The sequence below is a fragment of the Phocoena phocoena genome, chromosome 12 (genome assembly GCF_963924675.1).
Source record: "Phocoena phocoena chromosome 12, mPhoPho1.1, whole genome shotgun sequence".
Lineage (NCBI taxonomy): Eukaryota > Metazoa > Chordata > Mammalia > Artiodactyla > Phocoenidae > Phocoena > Phocoena phocoena.
Window position 1 is genome coordinate 39754781 of NC_089230.1, and position 23544 is coordinate 39778324.

Genomic DNA, 23544 nt, shown 5'->3' on the forward strand with positions numbered 1-23544 from the left:
GTGGCTGGGCCCGTGAACCATGGCCACTGAGCCTGCGTGTCCGGAGCCTGTGCTCTGCAACGGGAGAGGCCACAACAGTGAGAGGCCTGCATACCCCCCCAAAAAAAAAAATTTTCAAAGGAGAGAGTTGAAAAGTTTTTGCATGATTCTTTACCTGCTTAGGGAATAATCTGTGTAACAGTTGGAGAGAACTTTGTGATGAATGATTAGAAAAGAGTATTTTTTTTAAATATAAGAGAGCAAAGATCTCTCTTTACTGAACACTAGTTACTTTATTGATATTTGGCAGAGATCTAAAGAAAGTAAAAAGATCAGCTATATGAATATCTGAAAGTAAGAGCATTCCAGCCAGAGGGAAAACATCAAAGGCCATGAGGTAAGAGAATGCTTAATGCATTTTAGGAATAGCAAGAAAGCTTGTAAGCATCAAAGTGGCTAGGGGAGGGTGGAAGATTAGATGCGAATGAAATCAGAGAGGGAGCAGATGATGTCTTGACTTGGGGTGGTATCACTGGATGTTGTAAAATACAGAGATTCTGCACATGCTTGAGAGCAGAGCTGGCAGAATTTCCTGAAAGCCTGGGTATAGTATATGACTGAAAGAGAGGAATCAAGGATAATTTTAAAAATTTAGGCTGAGCAATTGGAAATGAGGGTGGGTCATTTACTGAGATGGGAGAGACTCAGGAAGTGAGAGGAGGAAGAGTATTTTCTTTCTTTTTAAATAAAGAAAATTATTTTTTTTATTTTTGGGGAAGAGTATTTTCAAAAGTTGGATTTGGAAATGTTAAATTATTAGAGTCCTATCATTTATCCAGATGGAAATGTCAAATAGGCAGTTGCATATAAGAATCTACAGTAAATGTGAAATGTTAGGGCTGGGGATAAAAGTGAGGGAGTCATCATGGTATACTTGGTATTTTAAAGTCATGGCTCATTTAAGTCTTTGTAGAGTGTAGCTTCCTGAGTTTGGAAACCTATGTCTTCTGACTCATTTCACCCTTCCCCCAAAAAATAAGGTTTCTCTCTTGAGTTAGTACGCCCTTGACATCTCACTAAACTCATGCCTGTATTCTTTGTACACCAAAGGTTTTTCCTCTGAGTATATCTGCCTATGTCTCATGAGGTCTAATTTCAGGATAAGACCTCATTCACACTCAGAGGACACAAACGTCTCCCTTGACTGTTTCTTGGTGTATAATGAAGCTTGAGCTATCAATAAACCCCTGCCCACTTAGAACACACATAAGGCCTCCACCCAACTCTGTCTTCTTTTACAATGTAGCTCGACTTATGGAAAATTCCTATCTACATGAACTATAAGTATTCTTAAATTATGCTTCCTTGCATAGAACAAGGTGAGATTTCAAGCTAAATCCTTACCCACAACTTCTAAAGATTCATCCCAGAACTGCCAGCCTATGTTTGAGTAGGTAAACCCTCACTTATAGTGTACAAACAGAATAAACCAAATTCTCTGTTATCTCTTCTCAACATTCTCTTTGTCCTTGGGGGTTTATGGATTTTGTATTTCTTTATCCTCATTTTAGTGGGGTTTCTGGATAGAGCAGGAATAAATGCATATGTTCAAGTTGCCATATTTAACAGGTTAAATAATTTTTAAATCCAGTAAAATGCTTCTTATAGGGCATTGCTAGTTATAACAAATGTATTTTGTACAGGCAACTTTGCTTAATAGCAAAATGTTTCTTAAAATGATTTTTTTAAAAAGGCTTTAAAAATTACTCAGTGCTTACTGTTGGTAGTCTAACAGTACTTGTGACATTTTACTATAATTTTGTAATTCACTAGAATATTGTATTATGGAATTTTGTTAGTAATTTTTTATATCTGCATTAGAAAAAGGATAACAGTTTTTACAGAAAACCTCAAGTTACCAAATTCTATTAAATTGATTCTTCTTCCAATTCAAATGTTATTTTAGTGCCTTTCTACCTTTAAAATGTGTTATCCTAATGTTCATGGTTAGTATAAATAGGAAAAGTACCTGGAAAAAGAAAGGATATGCTTAATTTTATTGTTGAGGACGTATATAAATAAATTTGAAATTACCACTAAAATATTAAATATTACAGAATACAAAAGCTATTTTAAATCTGTATATGAAAAAACTGACCTGGAAAACAAAAGAGTTCCAAAAGTAATAATGGGATAAACAGAGGCAGCTGAAGAATTTGAATTAGACTATTATAGCTTCACTTAGATAATGCAAGTATTATATGCCAAGATTACAAGAAAATCACCAAAACTACTATGGACAAATAATTGAACTGAACAGACTCTCCAAATGCTGATTCTTAGAACTGGAGGAAATCATTCAAGATAATATGTAGCACCTTGTCTAATTATCTATAAACATGTCTCCCTTACATGTTACATGTCTATCTCACCAGACTGTGAGCTATTGAGGACAGCAGACTTGTCTTGCCTATCTTACTGTTCACTGATCCAACCATAACATATAACAAAGTACCTAGCACATGGCAGATATCTTATATGTGTTTGATTAGGAGATGGCTAGTGAGTGATTTTATAGAGATGATCAGTGACTCTGGAAAAAGAAACAGAGTATGTCTGCTCGACTCCTTTCTCTTTTTGATTTTTAGCCTCAGCCTATGTGCAGGATGTATGCATTCTGTTCTGCTTTCTGTCTACCTCCTTGGGGGTGGCCTGCTATTTTATAGCTACACAAATGGCTGGGTGGGTAAAGGCTAATTTAGCGGTGAAATATTAGCAAGCCTGTTGTGCCACAAACGTAAGTCACAATTTTCAATTAAACTTTTAATGAAGTTGGTATTTTATCTTCAGCTGTTGGACTCCTATGTTTGCCTCTCAGTTCTGACCTTGGGTGGGAAAGAGGAGCGCTATTTATTGTGACCCCATGTACTACCAACTCTAAAAGGGCATTCTGTTTGTAAAATGAAAGTATAAATATGCATTAATAAAACTAAAATAGTGTAGTAGAACTTATAACAAAAGGCAAGTGTTTCTGCCTCATTGCTGCCCCAACCCTATTGGAGTTTCAACCTTCTCGGAGGCAACCATATTCAAATGTTTGTTTTTAATTGTCTTGATAGTTTTCTCATTAATTCAATATAATATAACCATGCCATGATGTATCAACTTATCAACTTCAGACATAATCCATTGGCTTTCTATAGTGCAGGAGGATTTAGTATACTTATTCTATACCTGGACTAAGAATTTGTTAGGTCTAGCATTATATATACTAATATGACAATTATGGTAGAAGAAATTTTCATCCATAATTGTAAGATATGTGTGTATTGCCTAATATATAAGCATGCAATGCACATTACAGACACTCAGTAAATAGAGTGAATGTATACAATTTTAGGTTCAAACTTTTCCACTTAAAAAGTGAATAGTTCCCCTGTTATTGAACATTCATAGGAAACATATTTTTAAATGGCTGATATTAACAGCATATGCCTATGCCATAATTTATTTAACCTTCAACCTATTATGAAATACTTAGGAGCTTTTCCTGTTTTTTAAAGTTACAAATAACCTGTCTGTAAACATCCTCATAATAAATCTATCAACTGCATCTCTGATCCTTGGAGTAGATTCTTAGAAATAAAATTACTGAGTCAAAAGTTCTTGATATATATTGCCAGTTTCATTTCCAAGATTTTGCTTATATGTACTCCTTATAACATAATAAAAGAGTAATCATTTCACTGCATATTGTTCAATCCTAAATATATATATGCTCTAGAACTCTGCTAATTTTGTAAATTGGTTACCTTGTTTTAGCTTGCATTTTTTTTCTTTTTTAACCAGTGTGGCTGAAGATTTTTTCATGTCTATTATTATTACATAACACTTTAATTTCTTCAGTTTAATACTTGGCTATATCACTAATTTAAACTTTTTAATACTTCAGAGGAGTTTTTTTGGGTTTTTTTTTCCTGCAGTACGCGGGCCTCTCACTGTTGTGGCCTCTCCCGTTGTGGAGCACAGGCTCCGGACACGCAGGCTCAATGGCCATGGCTCACGGGCCTAGCCGCTCCGCGGCATGTGGGATCTTCCCGGACCGGGGCACGAACCCGTGTCCCCTGCATCGGCAGGTGGACTCTCAACCACTGCGCCACCAGGGAAGCCCAGTTTGCTAATCCTTAAAATTGCTTTGCTTTAGGATTTTTTTTCATGTAAAGACTAGCCAATAATGCTAAAACAAATTAATTTTTAAAATATAAGTTTCCTTTGGGATTTTTTTTCATGTAAAAACTAGCCAGTAATGCTAGTCTTGGTCCGTGAGCCATGGCTGCTGAGCCTGCGTGTCCGGAGCCTGTGCTCCACAACGGGAGGGACCACAACGGTGAGAGGCCCTTGTACCGCAAAAAAAAAAAAAAAAGCATTAGCAAACTTACTGAAAGTTCACAGTGAAGCAAAAATTAGCTGCATGGTCTATTGTGTGCCATGGCATCCTCTACAGAGTCTTACGGAGTTTTGAATGCAGGAGGCATTGAGAGGCAGTAGAAACAGAGATGATAAAAAAAGATAAACTGAGTCATGAAAATGATAGGATTATTACAGTCTGAATAACAAATAATTAGGTTGGCACAACAATTTCTGGATTATTTTGAGAGGCTTTTGTATCTTTAACAATGATAAATGATATTTCAGGCCTGCATAAATGCTAACCGTGTATTGCTGAGACAACTGTATTTTCTTTACCTGTATCTTGCAATCCAAAAAAGCAAATCTAAAAAAAAAAAAAGATTTTATTCAACTCTGAAGTGCATCTTATTCAAGGATATTTTGTAAGAACATGTGCAGAAACCTTCTCTGGGAAATTAAAGACTTTTGGAGAGACTGGAAGTTTTGCTTACTTACTTTACATTTAAAATTGCTATATCTTCCCGTTGAATTAATATTTTAAAATTATGAAGCGACATGCCATATTCCTAACAACTCTTTTTCTTAAATTTCATTTTTGCTGACACAAATATAGCTTCAACAACTTTTTCTTGGATAATATTCACCTAGTTTTTCTTTCCTCACCTTTTTAACGTTTCTGTTTTTAGGGTTTTTATAAATAGCATTTAGTTAGCTATTTAAAAATCTAATCTGACAGTTCCTTTAAGTGGAGTGTTGAGTTCATTTAAATTTAGCAATGTTCTGTACTTTATCTGTCATGTATCTTTGTATATTTTAAATTTTTCCCGTTTTTCTTATGCTTCTGTTTTCTTACTTGATTTTTTTTCCCAATCGATTGAGTTTTTGTTTTTCTATCCTTAAATCTCCTTATATCATTTTCCCTCCATTTTTTGAATTTAAGTTCTCTATATCTAGTCTTTTAATGGTTACATCTGAAATTTCACCATGCCTACCTGACCAAGTTTAATATATTAAACTTCCTTCAGAAAAATTCAAGGATTGCAGAATACTTCAACTTATCATTATTATTTCCTACTTACCCAGGGTTGTTTATAGTATTTTAATACTATGCATTTTCACCTTCACAAATTAGAATATTATAAATTACTTTTTTATACAGACAGATTTATTGAGGTTTATTTAAATACATTACTCCCCTCACCCCCTTCTTGGCTAATTTTCCTTTTTGAATATCAGGTATTCTTTTAAGTTTTTTTTCCTTCTTCCAAAGGTATATCGTTTAGAACAGTGGTTTTCAATCTGTGCAGTTCAAATCTCCCCCCACTGTTCCCAAGAAAGCATTTTAGAAATATGTGGGGGTCACTCTGTCATCACAATAATCTGATGGCATTTACTGGTATTTGTAGTGTGAGCTAGGGATGCTGAACATCTTGAAATACACAGGACACTCTCCCACACAAAAGAATTGTTCTGGTTCCCATATGACTTTCAACAGTCCTGCTGGACATTCATGTAGATTAAAAAGCTCTTGATAAGATTCTGAGTCCATGAACTGATTCCATTTATATAAAAATAATATTTGGCACAGTTTTAATACACTGACTTTTCTAAGAATGCAAAAACTATGTAAATAAATAGTATATCTTATTTTGTTCTGAATTTTACCAATAACAGTCTACCACTTCAAAAAATTACATCGCTAATGGCTATGTTAATTCTGGTGTCTGAATTGGCAATATAACTCACCTGTGTTAGTCTGAAAATGCAGTTGTCACATGCTGGTGATTCTACGCACATACAGGTATTGGCTTTTATAGCTTCGCCCACAAATAAAGGTACAAGTATGCCTACTCTGCGTTTGTTTTTTTCTTAATGTGGTAATAAGACAACCAAAATTGAGCATATATTTCACCAAGAAACATGCTGCTAGAGCTGGCAAAGATATAGCATACTTTTGCTCCTGGAAGTAACAGCATAGACAAAGAAGTCATTGATCCTGGCTGACATGTAAAGTGAATCAGATGTTGTTGGACCAGGGGCATAAAATATAAAGCTGGATAAGGGAGAATTTATTGACATTGAACCACATATCAGTGATTTGTGATTGACTATTCTGTAGACACCAGGATCTGATCCTAACCAACACTGATGGGTTGGTACCTTGCAGCTTGGACATGACCATGGACTGGGTATTTACCTAGATTGGAAACTGTATGAAGGACCATGATTATCCATTGCAACATCCTGCAGAGTGATCTTTATATATGATATCTCACGATTTAGTTCTGGAATCCCATTGTGTTCTACTACTTTCAAGACAAACCTCTAATCCCTTAAAAGTGCCAAATATGACCCTTTCCGATGTGGTCCATTTACTTCTCTAGACCCCTCTCCTCCTCTTTCTAATTCTAAAAATTCAAGTACCAGAATATGCTACACTCTCTCAGGTCCCTACCCTTTGCACGTTCAGTTTTGTCTTCACTTCTTTCCTTGACTCTTCTTTTGGGTTAAAAGGTGATTCTAGGTTTCCACAGCACCTACCTGGCGCATTTCTCTATCGTAACACTTAATTGCACTATGTTGTAATCGCTGACTTCTTGTTTGTTAGAATGTGACAGCGTCCTCTTCTTCACAGCTCCTAGCAAGGTGCTTGGTAAAGGGTAGGAGTCAATAGGTGTTAGCTGTTTGAAGGAAAGATCATTGCAACACTTCAATACCATTCACTCAATTAAAACTTTTCAAGCTGCTTTCAGTTTCACTTCTATTATCTTTCTTTTATTAACCCCTTTCTCCTCCTACCCTTTTCTCCCTCCCACCTACAACCCTTTCAGCGAGCGCACCTGAAACTTCCTCTAGGAGCCCGGGCAGGTTGTCAAGCGGCCCTCCCTCCCATCTGGAAAGTCACGTCAACGTGCGGACGTCACGCGTAGCGGTGACGTCCCGCCGTCACGTCCACCCGCAGAGGCTTTGGGATCTCTTTTTTGCTCTTAGTCGGTGCAGCTTGAATCCTCTTGGCCCGGAAGGGCGGCAGCGACGAGTTCCAAAGGCGGGACCTCGAGGATTCTTGTTTTCCCAACGCAAGGTAACTTGTTTTTCTGGACGACGCGCCGGCAGCCGAGGGCCCGCCCCTAAGCGCCTGCCGCGGTCTCCCGGGGAACGGCGCTGTGCGCCGGTGGGGGCTGGGTGGGGACGCGCTTGCGCAGGGCGCGGCGTTTGCTGCGACCCTCAGCAAAGGGCATGGGCGTTTGATTCTGACAGAGGATGGCCCATGTCTCTGGCGAGGTCGAAGTGATGCTGCAGGCGATGCTGAGGCAGTTGTTCCAGAGCGTGAAGGAGAAAATCACGGGGGCTCCCTCCCTGGAGTGCGCCGAGGAGATCCTCTTACATCTGGAGGAAACTGATGAAAATTTTCACAAGTAAAATTCCTTTTGATTTCTTAAGCAAACAAACCAGCTGATCTAGAAAAGATCAAAATGTAGTTGGATAAAGAATGTTCACTTGGGGCTTCCCCGGTTGCGCAGTGGTTGAGAGTCCGCCTGCACGATGCAGGGGACACGGGTTCGTGCCCCGGTCCGGGAAGATCCCACATGCCGCGGAGCGGCTAGGCCCGTGAGCCATGGCCGCTGAGCCTGCGCGTCCGGAGCCTGTGCTCCGCAACGGGAGAGGCCACAACAGTGAGAGGTCCGCGTACCGCAAAAAAAGGAAAAAAAAAAAAAAAGAATTTTCACTTGATTGTTGTCAAAATAGCGCCCAAGTTGGAGGTTCATGATTTCCTTTATTTAATCAGATACCGAATTTATCTTATATTCTCGTTTTCCAAACCTAATGCTTCCTCTGTGTTTTTACTGACACAACCGACATATCCTAATTATTATTTTATTTTTTTTTCTCCTGGGCAACATAGTAACATTAGTTGTAAATTATTCTTGTTCATTTGAGAATAATTCTATCATCCCAAGGGCTTTCTGTCACTATACCTCAAAAACATTGAGTTCCCAAGATCCCTGTTGCTTTGCTGATCTGATCTTTCAGTGGCTGCACCAATTATGCATTTTGAGCACGACAGGAACACTCCAGAGAGATTAACTTCCTATGGAATAGCTTAAGTTCCTACAGAGGGATAAGGTGCATGCTCAAATGCCTGTGATACATGTCAGGAGTATGAGTGCTATAGAAGTACAGAGTGCTCTGGGTTTGGGAGCAGTAGATAGGAAGATTTACCATTTGAGGTAAATCTTGAAGGCTATGTTTCCCTAGAGACGTGTGTTTTTCTTTTGATTTGAGTCATGTGTAATTTAAATTAAGCCTCTCCATCGAAAAGTCTCCAGGTGCCTCAATTTATTATTAGTAGTAATTATTATTATTATTTTTTTTTTGCGGTACGCGGGCCTCTCACTGTTGTGGCCTCTCCCGTTGCGGAGCACAGGCTCCGGACGCGCAGGCTCAGCGGCCATGGCTCACGGGCCCAGCCGCTCCGCGGCAGGTGGGATCTTCCCAGACCGGGGCATGAAGCCGTGTCCCTTGCATCGGCAGGCGGACTTTCAACCACTGCGCCACCAGGGAAGCCCCAGTAATGATATTTTTAATTACGTGTTTGCCTTTCATTTTGATCTCATAGAAGATGACATTTAACAATTTTCTTGTTATGTTATCTTTACTGACTTTTGCATGCCCTGAAGTTCTTATCTGGAATTCCTACCTGCTTCATATGTGGGCATCAGGGGAATCCTTGAACCCTTTAATATTCTGAACAAAAGTTTGTGTTTACTTGCAGTTTTATGGGGAGAGCATTACAGTTTTCACCAGATTCTCAAGGGAGTTTTAAGAAGTGTGGAGGGAATTTTTTTGTTAATTAGTATTTCTGGTTATACATATGCTTTCTTTTGTATTTCCATGATTTTCCTGTTTATTCATTAAGTCCACTATTAAGAGCTGGTATTGCATGATAATATTCTTTATTTTGGAGATACCAGAGACCAGCTTTTATTGGTTAGCTATTGATTTATTACTTAAACAGAGGAATATAGAAAAACTGCAACTTTCTCAAATTCAGTTTTGGTTGTTAATGTTTATTATACTCAGGTAATACTTATTTACCTCAAACAAATTCACATCAAGCATTAAATTTGGGGTTTAATTTCTGGTTTTTATTTCACATGTAAATACTTGTTTAAAATATTTTCATATTATTGAGTTTTTGCTAGGATCATATTCTGGGAATTTGTCCATTTAATCTAGATTTTCAAATTTATTTGTATAAAGATTTTTGTTAATATCCTATTACTTTTTTAATATTTCCAGTATCTATAATTGTCCCCTTTTTATTCTTTTTTTAAATTTATGCCTTTCCTCCTTTGTTCTCCATCTGTTCTGCTAGAGGTTTATCTAGACTAATTTTATTAGTCTTTTCAAAGAACTAGCTATTAACTTCGATTTTCCTTTCTATTATGTATTTATTTTATGGTTTTTAAAATTTCTGCTCTTCTTTATTCCCTTCCTGGGACACTTTTTAAAATTTGTGATGAATGTTTAACTCACTTATTTGCAGCTTTTCTTCTTTTTTTAATGTAAACATTTACGACTACACATTTGCCTATAAATATTGCTTTAGCTGTGTCAATTTTTAAATGCTTTTCAAGTTAAAGTTGGATAATTCTGGTTCCTTTCAGCAGTGTAATGACTATTGTGTTAATTTTAACTCTTCTTCAACAGTTTATTAGATAGATTAAAGGCCTGCCGATTAATTGCATAGTTAATATTTAATAAAGAGATTTACTTGTGGCCTACCTAAAAAATCCCAGACACATTCAAATTATAGAAGTGTGTAGTCTTAAAAGTAAGATTTATAATTCTAAAAGTAGTTTGAGTAATTTTTAGTCTTAAAAATATAGATAATAAAATTCACGTGTTAGCTGCACTAGCCTGAGATCTGTGTCTTAGGAGGAAGGAACTCCTTATGAAGGAGGAAAGAGGAGGAGATGCTTGTGTTTGGTATTTTCGTAGTATCTTACAGTCTCAGAGTTTGATGAGATCCTAACTGTCAGTCCAGGTACTCATATTTCATTTGTCTTTCTATTCACTGACCTAACTCTCCTTGAACGCTAAATGTTCTTGAGTCACTTAGGTATATGTTGCTTCCCGAAGTGTTTCATACACCAGAATTATCTGTCATCCCATCTCCACTATCAGAACATTGGTTCCTTAAATCCACCCGATGTTGTCCTGGTATAATAGCAAGAAAAATAATCTTATTAAATAGTTTTATAGGGGAAACTGGAATCTCTAGGCTATTGGCATTTTTGTAAGAAGCTGGTTGTTAAAACAATTGAGTCCATGAATGATGGAATTTCAGGTAGTATAATAAAGTGGGGGAAGAAAGCAGTCATTTGGAGAGAAACCATAGTGTAGGCAGAATGGCCCTATCTGGGGATTTGCCCTATCTGGGGATTTGCCCCACAGTGCAGCTGCCCTAACCTATCTCTGCTTTCCATAGCCTCTTTTATTATTTTTTTTTACCCTAAACTGTACACTTTCTCTAAAAGATCCAAGCTTTCTTTCTTTTCTTTGAAAGTGGCAGCTAGGATTTGAGGCTTGCAGGAGGGGTGAGAGGTAGGGAAGAAGACATTGCTTTCATTATGTGTCTGTGTATTGTATAAATTTTTACACTTAGACTGGCTTCCTTTAAAAAAAAACAACAGCCCTGTTTTTCAGTCTTGGTTACACTAGGATTGATTGGAGTTTGTTTAGAAAAACACTGATGATGAACTTTAACCATACGTGAATCCAAATTTCCTGGGGGGCTTGGCAGAGGGGGAGTGGTAGAGACTGGGCCTTAGTATTTTTAGAAAAACTCTCTAGGTGATTCTAATATGCAGCCAGGGTTGAGAACCACAGAGCTAGAAAATACTTACTTGCATTTCAATGAGAATTGCTATATATATATATCATTAGGGTTGCTAAGTATATAAATACTTAGCAACCCTAATGATTGTAACAGTCTCTAATGCAGAGGCTCTTCTTTGTAGCCCTCTAATCTGATATATTTTTGGTTTGATACAGAAGGAGCGCAATTGTATTTATTGAATTGGGATTTTTTTTTTTTTAACAGAAGAATCTACCAGTGACTTTCTAAATTAGTGAACTCTCTAGTATGTTTAATTAGTGAACTCTAGTATATTAGTGAACTTTAGTATGTTTAACTTCAAGAAAACATCCATTATGTAAAGTGTTATCCCTGCATAGAAGAAATTGCTAAGAATTATATGTATGCTTCCATAATTAATGAATGCATTTAGTAACTGTTTATCATGATTCAGAGGCTTATTCTTTGACCTAAAAGATTGTAGGTAGTATAAAATACTCATTCTTTTTTTTTAACATAGCTTTTTATACACTAATATATATAAAGTTAAGTTTATCATATAATAAGTCCTATAATCCTGAAATATAATCCATATTTAATCCAAATATCAGCATTATAATTCATAACTTAATAAGTTATCTTTTTATAACATATCATTACTGATAATTTTTCTGTATATTATTGAAAAAGTTCTTTTTTAAATACCTAAGAGGATGATTTCCTCAAACAAACTTGTATTAGATTTTTTATGTCCTTATACTGTAATAGTAATCTCTGTATATTTTGATATCAACATTTGAACATGTCAGAAGTTCATCATGGGAAAAAAATCCTTAAATTTTCCTAGGTAATAAAGGTGAGGAAAGAAGAATAGAAAACAGTGAATGTTCTTTTACTCAACTTAATAAAATTTTCCTGTGTAAATGTGAAAAATTTCATATTTGTCAGAAGTAAAGCAGAATGATCAGACACATTGCTGTGTATTTTACTTCTAGGATTTTTTTGGGTATTGCCATGAATTCAGATGAAAAGAACCAACACAAAATGAATTATCGGATGGGAATTTGAAGACGTGGATTACTCTTACACACAGAGTAGAAGCGCCCACTTGAAGAAATGACTATTTTCACTAATTTGGGATTGGAGACTCTAAGAGTTTTCCAATGATCAGTGAGTCAGTAGAGCATCCTAAGGTCATAGGCAGCCTGGTAGTCCTCCCATGATAGAGGACCTGGCCTCTCAAGAGATCTTTTTTTCTTAAAAGATTCATTTGAAAAGAGCAGTAACCCATTAAGGCAAGATTCAGACTTGGGGTCCTTGGGTTAATTTAACTTGGCAAATGAACCAAAACTTTAAAGCATTTTGAATGGGGTCTTCAGGGAGATGTTATTGTGGTCATAGGTCAAAGTGATGTCATTAAAAAAAAAAGTGTGTGGTTACTTAAGTTCCCAAAGAACAGATTTAAAAATGTTCCCAGCATATTTGTTATTTACATCTGATGCTAAATAGTGGGGATTTAAAAAATATGTCTTTTATTTTAGAATGATATTATCTTAACTTTCTTGAATACATTTTGTTAATGGGCTTGCATTATATTTTCTTACTGCCTTTGTTATGAAAATATCATTTTTGTTACTTACAGATTGGGCTTTAAACAAAGCAAACACAAGAGTTATATTTCTCAGTTAAATATTCGTTTCTCCTAATTGTCTGATTTGTGGCACAGAGGTAAGGCTGATGAAACTAAGAGACTAGGGTAATACTGCTATTCCATAGTAGGTGTTGATGGTGGGATTCATCCTCAGAATGGCTCTTCTTTCAATTTCAGGGAAATAATTCAGGCTTGCCTCACCTTCCATTTCTCACTGAATATCTCAGAGATGCCAAAGAAAACTGATGTATCTGATTGACTAGCCTTGGGCAGGATTGTGAAGAAGATCAGAATTATTTTTAGGGACTTTTTGTCTCTCTCTTCACTTTCTTCCACATTCACTGTTCTCTTCTCTTTCCCAGTAAGAGACTGGCTGTGAGATCACACTGGGCTGAAAGGGTTATCTGGATCCTTTTCATTTTCAAAGTCATTTCAAAGAAAGCAGTGATACCTTTATGATATCTTGGCTGTGTAAGTTTTCACCATTTTGTATAGAATATGCAAAGATTTGGTTTAGAAATACCCTAAACAAAAATGTCAACATTTAAAATGGATGGATCTAATAAATTATAATATATAAACTCTAATGGAAAAGATTATGGAAGAGAATATACATGTATATAATCATTTTGCAGTACACCAGAAACTAACACAGCATTGTAGGAATCTGCTGATCAGAGAGCCTAAGACACTTAGGCTAGTTTAAAAGCTATCTGAATACAGAATCTGTATCTAGATCAGTGCTTCTCAGGTTATGGTACTAGGACCAGCAGCATTGGCATCAGCGTCAGCATCACCTGGGAACTTGTTAGAAATGCAAATTCTTGGGCCCACAGTATACCTGAATTGGACCTCTGAGAGTGGGGCCCAGCAATCTGTGTTTTAATAAGCCCTTCAGGTGATTCTTATCCATGTTATACTTTTTTAAAAAACTAATTAATTTATTTTTGGCTGCGTTGGGTCTTCATTGCTGCACGAAGGCTCTCTCTAGTTGCGGTGAGCAGGGGCTACTCTTCGTTGCAGTGTGCAGCTTCTCATTGTGGTGGCTTCTCTTGTTATGGAGCACGGGCTCTAGGCGCGCAGGCTTCACTTGTGGCATGTGGGCTCAGTAGTTGTGGCTTATGGGCTCTAGAGCGCAAGCTCAGTAGTTGTGGCGCATGGGCTTAGTTGCTTCACCGCATATGGGATCTTCCCGGACCAGGGCTCGAACCCATGTCCCCTGAATTTGGTAGGCTTATTCATAACCACTGTGCCACTAGGGAAGCCCCATGTTATACTTTAAGAACCACTGATTTATAGTATGACCTAAGAGAGCCCTTGCAGTTGTTTAGCTAAAGTTATGAAGATGTGAACATTAGTCTGATGGCAGTGGGAAAGGAAAGAGAAGTTGTGGAGGAAGAATTTACAGAATTACAGAGCTTGGTAACTAATTAGATCTGAGGTGTAATAGAGAAGATTGTTTGAGGCTATACACAGGTATCTGATTGAAGGATGGTACCATTAACAAAGATATATGTCAGAAGAGAACGTGGTTTGTGAGCGGATGGGTAGGATGATAAATTTGGTATTGACTGTGCTGATTGATATGGTGAAAAAAACATAAAGTAGCCTTGTCCAGTAGGTAGTTAATATATAGGCATACCTCGGAGATATTGCGTGTTTGGTTCCAGACCACTGCAATGAAGCAAATATTGCAATAAAGCGAGTCACATGATTTTTTGGGGGGTTTCCTAGTGCATATAAAAGCTATGTTTACACCATACTGTAGTCTATTAAGTGTGCAATAACATTATGTAAAAAAAGTACATACTGTAATTAAGAAATGCTTGATTGCTAAAGATGCTAACCGTCATCTGAGCCTTCAGCAAGTTGTAGTAGTAACATCAAAGATCACTGATCACAGATTACTGTAACAAATATAATAATGAAAAAGTTTGAAATATTGTGAGAATTACCAAAATGCGACACAGAGACACAAAGTGAGTAAATGCTGTTGGTGCTGATAGACTTGGTCTGATGCAAGGTTGGCACAAACCTTCGGTTTGTTAAAAACTCCCAATATCTGTGAAGCACAATAAAGTGCAATAAAACGAGGTATGCCTGTATAGGTCTAGATTCTGGGGAGATGTTTTGGCTGATGAAAGAACTAAAGGAATCACCTGTTTGTGTTGAGTCTGAAGTTGACACTGTCGGAGTAGAGAATATCCTTCTTAATTTTGTTGTTTATAATGATTAAGTTTCTTGTCTATTGCCTCCTGAATTTAAAATAGTGGAATGAAGCAGACATGATCATTTCCAAGTTACAGATGGAAAAACAGACTTGTCCCAGGCCACTCCAGCTAGAGTGGTAGAGCTGGAGCTGACATTCAGGCCGTTTTGACTCTGAGCCTGTACCTTTTCTATAATACTACATGGTTTCATGTCAAGTATCTCTACTTGACTTTTGGAGCCTGCATCGTCTATGGCAGGCCTGCCACTTACATTACTGAAGCAGCCATGGAGATTCCAGGAAGCAGCAATGGGTTCAGAGTTGAGGAGAAATGGGCAGGGCAGGAAATCCAAATCAAAAGCAGTTAAAATTGAAAATGAGAGCCTTTGGCTACCTGGGTAAAAGGTGGCTGTTCTTTAGAGGACATACAATCATTTAATAAATATTAAACTGAAGACTGTATGCTGGATACCATGATGGACTTATAATTATGTGAAGAAAATTATTCAGGCTCTCCTTGATCTCCTGTACTGCATATATGCAAGGCTCTTATACAGTGATATATTCAAACTACAAGTCTTAAACATAGTGGCATTTACAAAAATGGCCCGTCCTAAATTACCTTTGTCATTTAAGAGGCCACAAAAACTTTTTAAACCTTTGTAAATCGTGATATTAATTATAATCGTTGCTCTTTATTTTCAGTAAACATGTTTCATAATATAATTATCCACTTTTGGAACTCTTGCCCTCTCATATTTGCTTATTGTCTGAGTTTGCAAATGGATTTTAATGTTAGCATCAACCTAACAGTATGAAGAAGAAGGTCCAATGTATTGAATTGTCTGAGCGACTTCTTGTGAACATAGTCAGACAAAAGCTGATTAGGTGGAATTTAGGTCAGTTCAAAATGAACACAATTTACAAATGTACAAAAAACTCTTGACGATTGGAGCTTAACCTTTTCCTATTTACTCTTTTATAATTACTGTTATCTAGTGTGGTTTTCTTCATCAGCTTGAACAATTGTGAAAATCTTTAACAACTGCTTTCCCTACCATTAAGCATCACACGTAAAAGATATGAGCATAAAAAAGAAGTGTGAAAAGACTCCTAACCCCCTAAATTTTGTGCTGGTCCCGAAATTTGCTGTCTACTCTCATCATCTTTAAATGTGATCTTTTCCAAGTGTCTCAGAAAAAAACAACAAAATTCTAGATTAGCTATATGATTTGGGATGAATGACTAATTTAATCCTGGTTTAAGGTAAGAAATCTGATTATATGTTAGAAATCTTTCTGTGCTAACATTTTTTCTGGGTATGGTTGATAAGTGAGTTCATGATATTTACTGCATTTATTTTTTAAATGTTTGTTTCAGCTATGAATTTGTGAAATACCTTAGACAGTATATATGTAATACTTTGGGGTCTATGATTGAAGAAGAAATAGAAAAATGGACATCTGATCAGAATCAGGGTGAGGAATTTGGCTATGACACAGTGGTACAGCACGTTACTAAAACAACTCAGGAATCTAAAGAGTGAGTATGCCCACAGTAATATTTTAAAGTAATTTTTCTCTCAACAGCGTTCCTTGAAAGCACCCTTAACCCATGTCCCCTACCGTCTTTTCACCTCATAGCAGCCAGAATGATTCTTTAAACCAGTGATTCAGATCATGCCACTCTTCCACGCAGCACTCTCTGAAGGCTTCTCATCTCATTCAAAATAAGATCCAGTTTCTTCTGTCGCCTACAAGGCCCACCATGAGCCTTCTGCTCCCTCTCCTACCTGATTTCTTATCATTTTCCCTCTTCCACTGCTCCAGCCACACTGGTCTTGTTTTTTCTCAAACAAGCCAAGCAAAGTCCTCCCTCAGGGCTCTTTGTATTTATGTTGCTTCTGCTACCTAGAATGTCCTTTCCCTAAATATTTGTGTCACTTACTCCTTCACTTTTCACTTTTTTAAAATAGACTTTATTTTTAGAGCAATTTTTGACTCACAGCAAAACTGAGCAGAAGGTACAGAGATTTCCCATATACCTCCTGCTACTACACATATATAGACTTCCCCATTATCAACATTCTGCACCAGAGTGGTACAAATTTTTTTTGGGGGGGGGGAAGGGCCGCACTACACAGCCTATGGGACATTTGTTTCAATTAAGGAACCTACATTGACACATCTTTATTACCCAGAGTCCATAGTTTACATTATAGCTTACTCTTGGCATTGTGCATTCTGTGGTTTTGGACAAATTTATAATGACATGTTTTCACCATTATAATATCATATAGAGTAGTTTCACTGCCCTAAAATCCTCTGTACTCTGCTTGTTCATCCTTCCCCCTCCCTACCCCTGGCAATCACTGATCTTTTTACTGTCTCCATAGTTTTGCCTTTTCCAGAATGTCATACAGTATGACATATGTCATACATACTATACAGTATGTAGCATTCCAGATTGGGTTCTTTTACTTAATAAAATGCATTTAAGTAGCACAGGGAATTATATTCAATGTCTTGTAATAACCTATAGTGGAAAAGAATCTGAAAAAGAATATATATATGTACATATATATGTATAACTGAATCACTTTGTTGTACGCCTGAAACATTGTAAATCAACTACACTTCAATTAAAAAAAATTTAAGTTTCTTCCATGGAAACTTTTCATGGCTTGATAGTTCATTTCTTTCTAGCCCTGAATAAATTCGATTGTTTGAATGTATCAGACATCTTGCTTGCTTCCAAGTTTTGGCAGTTATGAATACAGCTGCTATAAACATCGTGTGCGGGTTTTTAGGAGCATGATTGGGTCACATTGTAAGATTGTGTTTAGTTTTGTAAGAAATTGCCCAGTTGTCTTCCAAAGTGGCTGTACCATTTTGCATTTTCATCAACAATATATGAAAGTTCTTGTTCCACTTACTTGTCAGAATTTGATGTTGTCAGTATTCCAGATTTTGGCTATTCTAATAGATGTGTAACGGTATATCATTGTTGTTTTAGTTTGCATTTCCCTAATGACAGATGATGTGGAGCATCTTTTCATATGCTTATTTGTCATCTGTTTATCTTCTTCGGTGAGGTTATCTGTTAAGAACTTTGGGTCATTTTTTAATCATGTTGTTTTCTTATTGTTGAGTTTTAAGAGTTTTTGTATGTTTTGGATAACAGTCCTTTGTCAGGTATGTCTTTTGCAAATATTTTCTCCTAGTCTGTGGCTTGTCTTTTCATTCTCTTAACAGTGTCTTTTGCAGATCAGAAATTTTTAATTTTAATGAAGTATCTTTCATGTCATGCCAAATCCAAGGTCGTCTACATTTTCTCCTATGTTATTTTCTAGTAGGTATATAGTTTTGCATTTTATATTAAGGTCTGTGATCCAGTCTGAGTTAATTTTTGTGCAGGTATAAGGTACCTATATAGATTCATTTTTTTTGCATGTTGATGTCCAGTTGTTCCAGCACTATTTGTTGAAAACACTATCTTTGTTCCATTATATTGCCTTTGCTTCTTTGTCAAAGATCAGTTGACTATATTTAAGGGTATTTCTGGGCTCTCTATTCTGTTCCACAGATCTATTTGTCTTTTCTTTGGCCGATACCACACTGTCTTGATTACTGTAGGTTTATAGTAAGTCTTGAAGTTGGGTAGTGTCAGTCCTCTAACTTTGTTCTTCTCCTGCAGTAGTGTGCTGGGTATTCTGGGTTTTTTGTCTCTCCATATAAACTTTAGAATAATTTTGTTGATATCTACAAAATGCTTCCTGGGATTTTGATTTAGATTGTGTTGAATCTGTAGATCAAGTTGAGAAGAATTGAGTCTTCTTAATCCTTGAACATGGACTGACTCTCTATTTATTTAGTTCTTCTTTAATTTCTTTCAATAGAGTTTTATAGTTTTCCTTATATAAATCTTGTATATATTTGTTAGATTTATACCTAAGTGTTTAATTTTGGGGGGTGCTGATATAAATGGTATTATGATTTTAATTCCAAATTCCACTTGTCCATTGCTGGTATGTGGGAGAGTGATTGACTTCTGTATATTAACCTTGTATCCTGCAACCTTGCTATAATCACATAGTTGTCCTAGGAGTTTTTTGGTTAATTCTTTCAGATTTTCTGCATAGATGATTATGTCTTCTGCGAACAGTTTATTCTTCCTTCCCAATCTGTTTGCCTTTTATTTCCTTTTCTTGTCTTATTGCATTAATTAGGACTTCCAGTAGGATGTTGAAAATCAATGGGGAGAAGGGACATCCTTGTCTTGTTCCTAATGCTTCTTAACTCTTTTTAGGTCTCAGCCACTCTGAGTTCTTGAGCAGTGAGATAGCATGACAAAATGCCTGACTCTCACTCAGAAAACAATTTAATACAGAGCAGTAATTGAGATGAAAGAAGATTTGAAATTTCCTTCTCATGTTTAAACTCAGCTACTTAGGTATTTCTCACTTTAATTATCTTTCAACACTGGCATATGATTGATGATTGAAGGTCTGGTTCGCCACCCCCCATCCCCTCTTGCCCCGCATGAAATGTAACATAACAGAAGACTCTTTAGGGCTATAAAGGGCAGAATGGGCAAGTAGAGAGCATAAATTTCTATTTTCTTCTTAATTCATACTTATTAATGTAGCTCTATTTAGTTTCTAATTCTTAGGGTAGGTAGCATATTAATGTTATCTAATGTTAAAAATTGCTTTTTGAAGCTAGATTGCAATGATTTTTTATTCTGATAAAAATTTTGCATAATTTTTATGCACAGTAAAACTTTAAAAATTTGGATCCCCAAAACTTATTTTTGGTGATGATTTGGACACATGACATTTGCTTTGTTAATTCTAGACTGTGGACTTGGATTTATGTGATGTTTTTAAGTGCCTTTGGCATCTGGTTTCTCTCCATGCTGGACCATCATGGTTGCTTCCTATTGCAGTTTGAAGGCAGGTGCTGAAGCTTGAGATATAGCCCCTCTTTCAAGTAGTAGAAAAATTGAAATATATACCTGAGCTTATATTACCTATTATATTTTAAAAATTATATTTGATTTATTTTGAAATTGTTAAACATTTCTTTATGATGTTGGATGAGACCTCTTTCCCCTTGTGACAACTGATTGTTTAAACATGTTATGAACAAAGTGACAGTGTGCAGCTATTTATAAATTTAGCAAGTTCTAACCACAATATATATTAAGTTAAAAGCCATGGAGATCAAGATTTCTTATTTACTGATTTGATGAAAAAACAAAACTAGAGCCACTTCCATCTTTGGATAATACAGTATCCCTGCTTTCCTACAGGGGGATACATTCTAAGACCCCAGTGGATACTTAAAACCATGGGTAGTACTAAATCCTATGTGTTTTCCTGTACAGACATAACTATGGTAAAGTTTAATTTATAAATTAGGCATAGGTAGAGAATATCTGAATTGCTAACATCACTACTCTTTGCAATTTGGGTCCATTGTTAAGTAAAATGAGGATGGCTTGACCACAATCACTGGGATACCTTGACCAGTAGATCTGATAAGCCAGATGGCTGCTAAGTGACTAATAGGTGGGACTGAATAAAGGGATGATTCACATGCTGGGCAGCTGGATGACTCTAGATTTCATCACCTACTCAGAACAGCAGACAATTTAAATCTTATGAATTGTTTATTTCTGGAATTTTCCATTTAATATTTTCAGACCACGGTTGACTGTGAGTGACTGAAACTGTGGAAAGTGAAACCCTAGATAAGGAGGGACTACTGTATTATAATTAGTAGTCTATTTCTGACAGTATCATTAAGCTTATTCTAAAAGGGGGACTAAAACTCTTCATTAGTCAGAAAATAAAAGCTTTTTAATGCTAAAAGCAAAGTTTTACATGGGATTGTTAGGAAATTACTTTTTGTCTCTGGGTAAGACATTTAATTTTCTTCTGTTTTAGTTCATTCATGTGTAAAAATTAATACAACAATAATTACCTCAAAAAGATTTTAAATGTCTTAATGAATGTCTTCTGCTTTGTGAATCATGGATGAAGGATTTTAAGTTGTACAGAGTATTAATTATTTTCTTTCTTTTTTTGTGTGTGATTCTTTAGAAACTACTTGGGGCTAATGTGTCAACAGTACATTTATTAAAAACATTTTTACTGTAATAATTCAAATTGCTTCCCTAATTACACATTTTGATATTTATTTTTTAAATAGAGGTTTGTACATGAAACAGCTCATTTGTAGCATCTGTCATACATTCTCATATATATAAGTGAAAGTACTCACAATGTGTATTTTCATTGTTAATTGATATGGGTTTTTTCACTACCTCTTAGAGCTTTTTCTTATTTTAACTTCTTGGAGTATGAAGGAATCTTCTCAATGGTGTCCATATTCTATCCTTGGCTTTTTCAAATCTGCAGTTACTACTGAGTTCTAGTTTATTTAACTCTTGATATTCAGGGCCTTACTCTCTAGTTTTTTGTTTTTTTAAGTATTATTCTTTTATCTACCTTTCGCTCGTTTGCTGATATTTCTTGCAGAAGAATTAATGTTTGTGGTTTCAAGAAATTTATGTTTTCTGGAGGAAGTATTTCTAAAATGAAACTTACAGATTTTCTATGGATTTTAATTACCCTTACTCTTATCCTGTAAATCATTGAGATTTACATTTTTTTTAACTTTTTATTTTATACTGGAGTATAGTTGACTAACAATGTTGTGATAGTTTCAGGTGTACAGCAAAGTGATTCAGTTATACATATACATGTATCTATTCTTTTTCAAATTCTTTCCCCATTTAGGTTGTTACGTAATATTGAGCAGAGTTCCCTGTATATACAGTAGATTCTTGTTGGTTATCCATTTTAAATATAGCAGTGTGTACATGTCAATCCCAAACTGCCTAACTGTCCCTTCCCCCCACCCTTCCCCCTGAGATTTACTTTTATATTCCTTTATTAAATCACTGTATTGTAAATTTTAAGGGGACAGGAGTTTATGTTCTTCACATGGCTATACCTAACTGGAACAGAGTCTGGGGAGTGTAGTTTACTCCTATTCCCAGCTATAATCCAATTACTGTGGAAGGGGAGAGCAGCTCTGGTGGATAGCTATTGATTGCTACTGGGGCATCATTATACTTCCCTGTTTCTTGGTGCACAGAATGTGTAGAGGAGGAAGCTGGGGCCTCCTCACTCGGTTCCTATATGTACTTCACCAGTTAGTCTAATGAGTGTATTAGGATTCAATTCCTTCTTGATTTTTAAAAAAAATTTTTTATTTTATATTGGATTATAGTTGATTAACAATGTTGTGTTACCCTTCTTGCTCTTTATATCCCTTTACTGTAAACCTGAATTTTCCCTGGACTGTTTCTCACCTCTATAGCGGTTCTTTTCTGTATGTGTTTTCCCTCTGTATCATTCCTAATCTATTCTAATTTTCTTTTAATATTTTTGTGTTTTCTCATAATTTCTGGGACTTTAAAAATATGTACATATACAGCTATATGTATTATATTCAATTTACTTAAAGTTATATAATATATAAATTATATATTGTTAAATAATATTAAATATATAATGTGTTTTAAATTACATATAGAAATCACATATATTTAATAACAATGTATATAATATATAATTTAAAATATATTTTAAAATTTCTTTAAAGTTCATTTTGTTTTTATTTTTTAAATTAAGTAATTTATTTTGGCTGCTCTGGGTCTTAGTTGCAGTGCATGGGCTTCTTTAATTGTGGCATGTGGGCTCTAGAGCACGCAGGCTCAGTAGTTGTGGCACGTGGACTCTCTAGTTGTGGTGCATGGGTTCTAGAGCATGCAAGCTCAGTAGTTGTGGTATGTGGAATCTTAGTTCCCTGACCAGGGATTGAACCTGGGCCCCCTGCATTGGGAGCATGGAGTCTTAACCACTGGACCACCAGGGAAGTCCCAAAAAATTTCTTTAAACTTTAAAAACTCAGTCCACTATTTTTAGCCAAATCCCCCAGCATGATTTTATTACTTCTATGAGAAAAGTATCCTTTCTCTGATTTATGTAGTTAATATGATGCATAAACCAGAAATATAAAGAAAGGGAAGTTTCTGTGCTTATTTTCTAGTGTATTTCCAGTGTTATAATGATAAACAATCATATTATCATGCTTTATATTTACAAAGAGCTTTCAGATATATATTCTCATTTATTTCTTGCTATGGCTATGTGAACTAGATCAGCTAGATTGTATTTTTTTTTTAATTTGAAGATCTAAATGGCTTTATTCAGTAACTTATAAATTGGGCAGCATCCCAGCTAGTAAATAGAAGAGTGCTCCTAGATTGTATTCTTTTTATCTCATATGTAGTTGAGGAAAAATAGACTTATTTATAATGACAGAGCTTGTACATAAAGTAGTCAGGTTTCTAATCCAG

The 23544-nt window shown here is 35.9% G+C and overlaps 1 protein-coding gene and 1 non-coding gene across 2 annotated transcripts in view; one reads left to right on the forward strand and one right to left on the reverse strand.

The window, feature by feature from the left end:
- Positions 1 to 7311: 7311 nt before the first annotated feature.
- The window catches only part of TBC1D32 (TBC1 domain family member 32), a 176941-nt gene continuing 160708 nt past the window's right edge, over positions 7312 to 23544 (forward strand). The window contains exons 1-3 of the mRNA XM_065888749.1: positions 7312 to 7471; positions 7648 to 7805; positions 16492 to 16653. Of these exons, the coding sequence (XP_065744821.1) occupies positions 7651 to 7805; positions 16492 to 16653 (317 nt within the window). The 5' untranslated portion in view covers positions 7312 to 7471; positions 7648 to 7650. The remainder of the gene's footprint in view (positions 7472 to 7647; positions 7806 to 16491; positions 16654 to 23544) is intronic.
- TRNAW-CCA (transfer RNA tryptophan (anticodon CCA)) lies at positions 22988 to 23060 on the reverse strand. Its single transcript has one exon. It is a non-coding gene; the product is annotated as a tRNA-Trp (tRNA).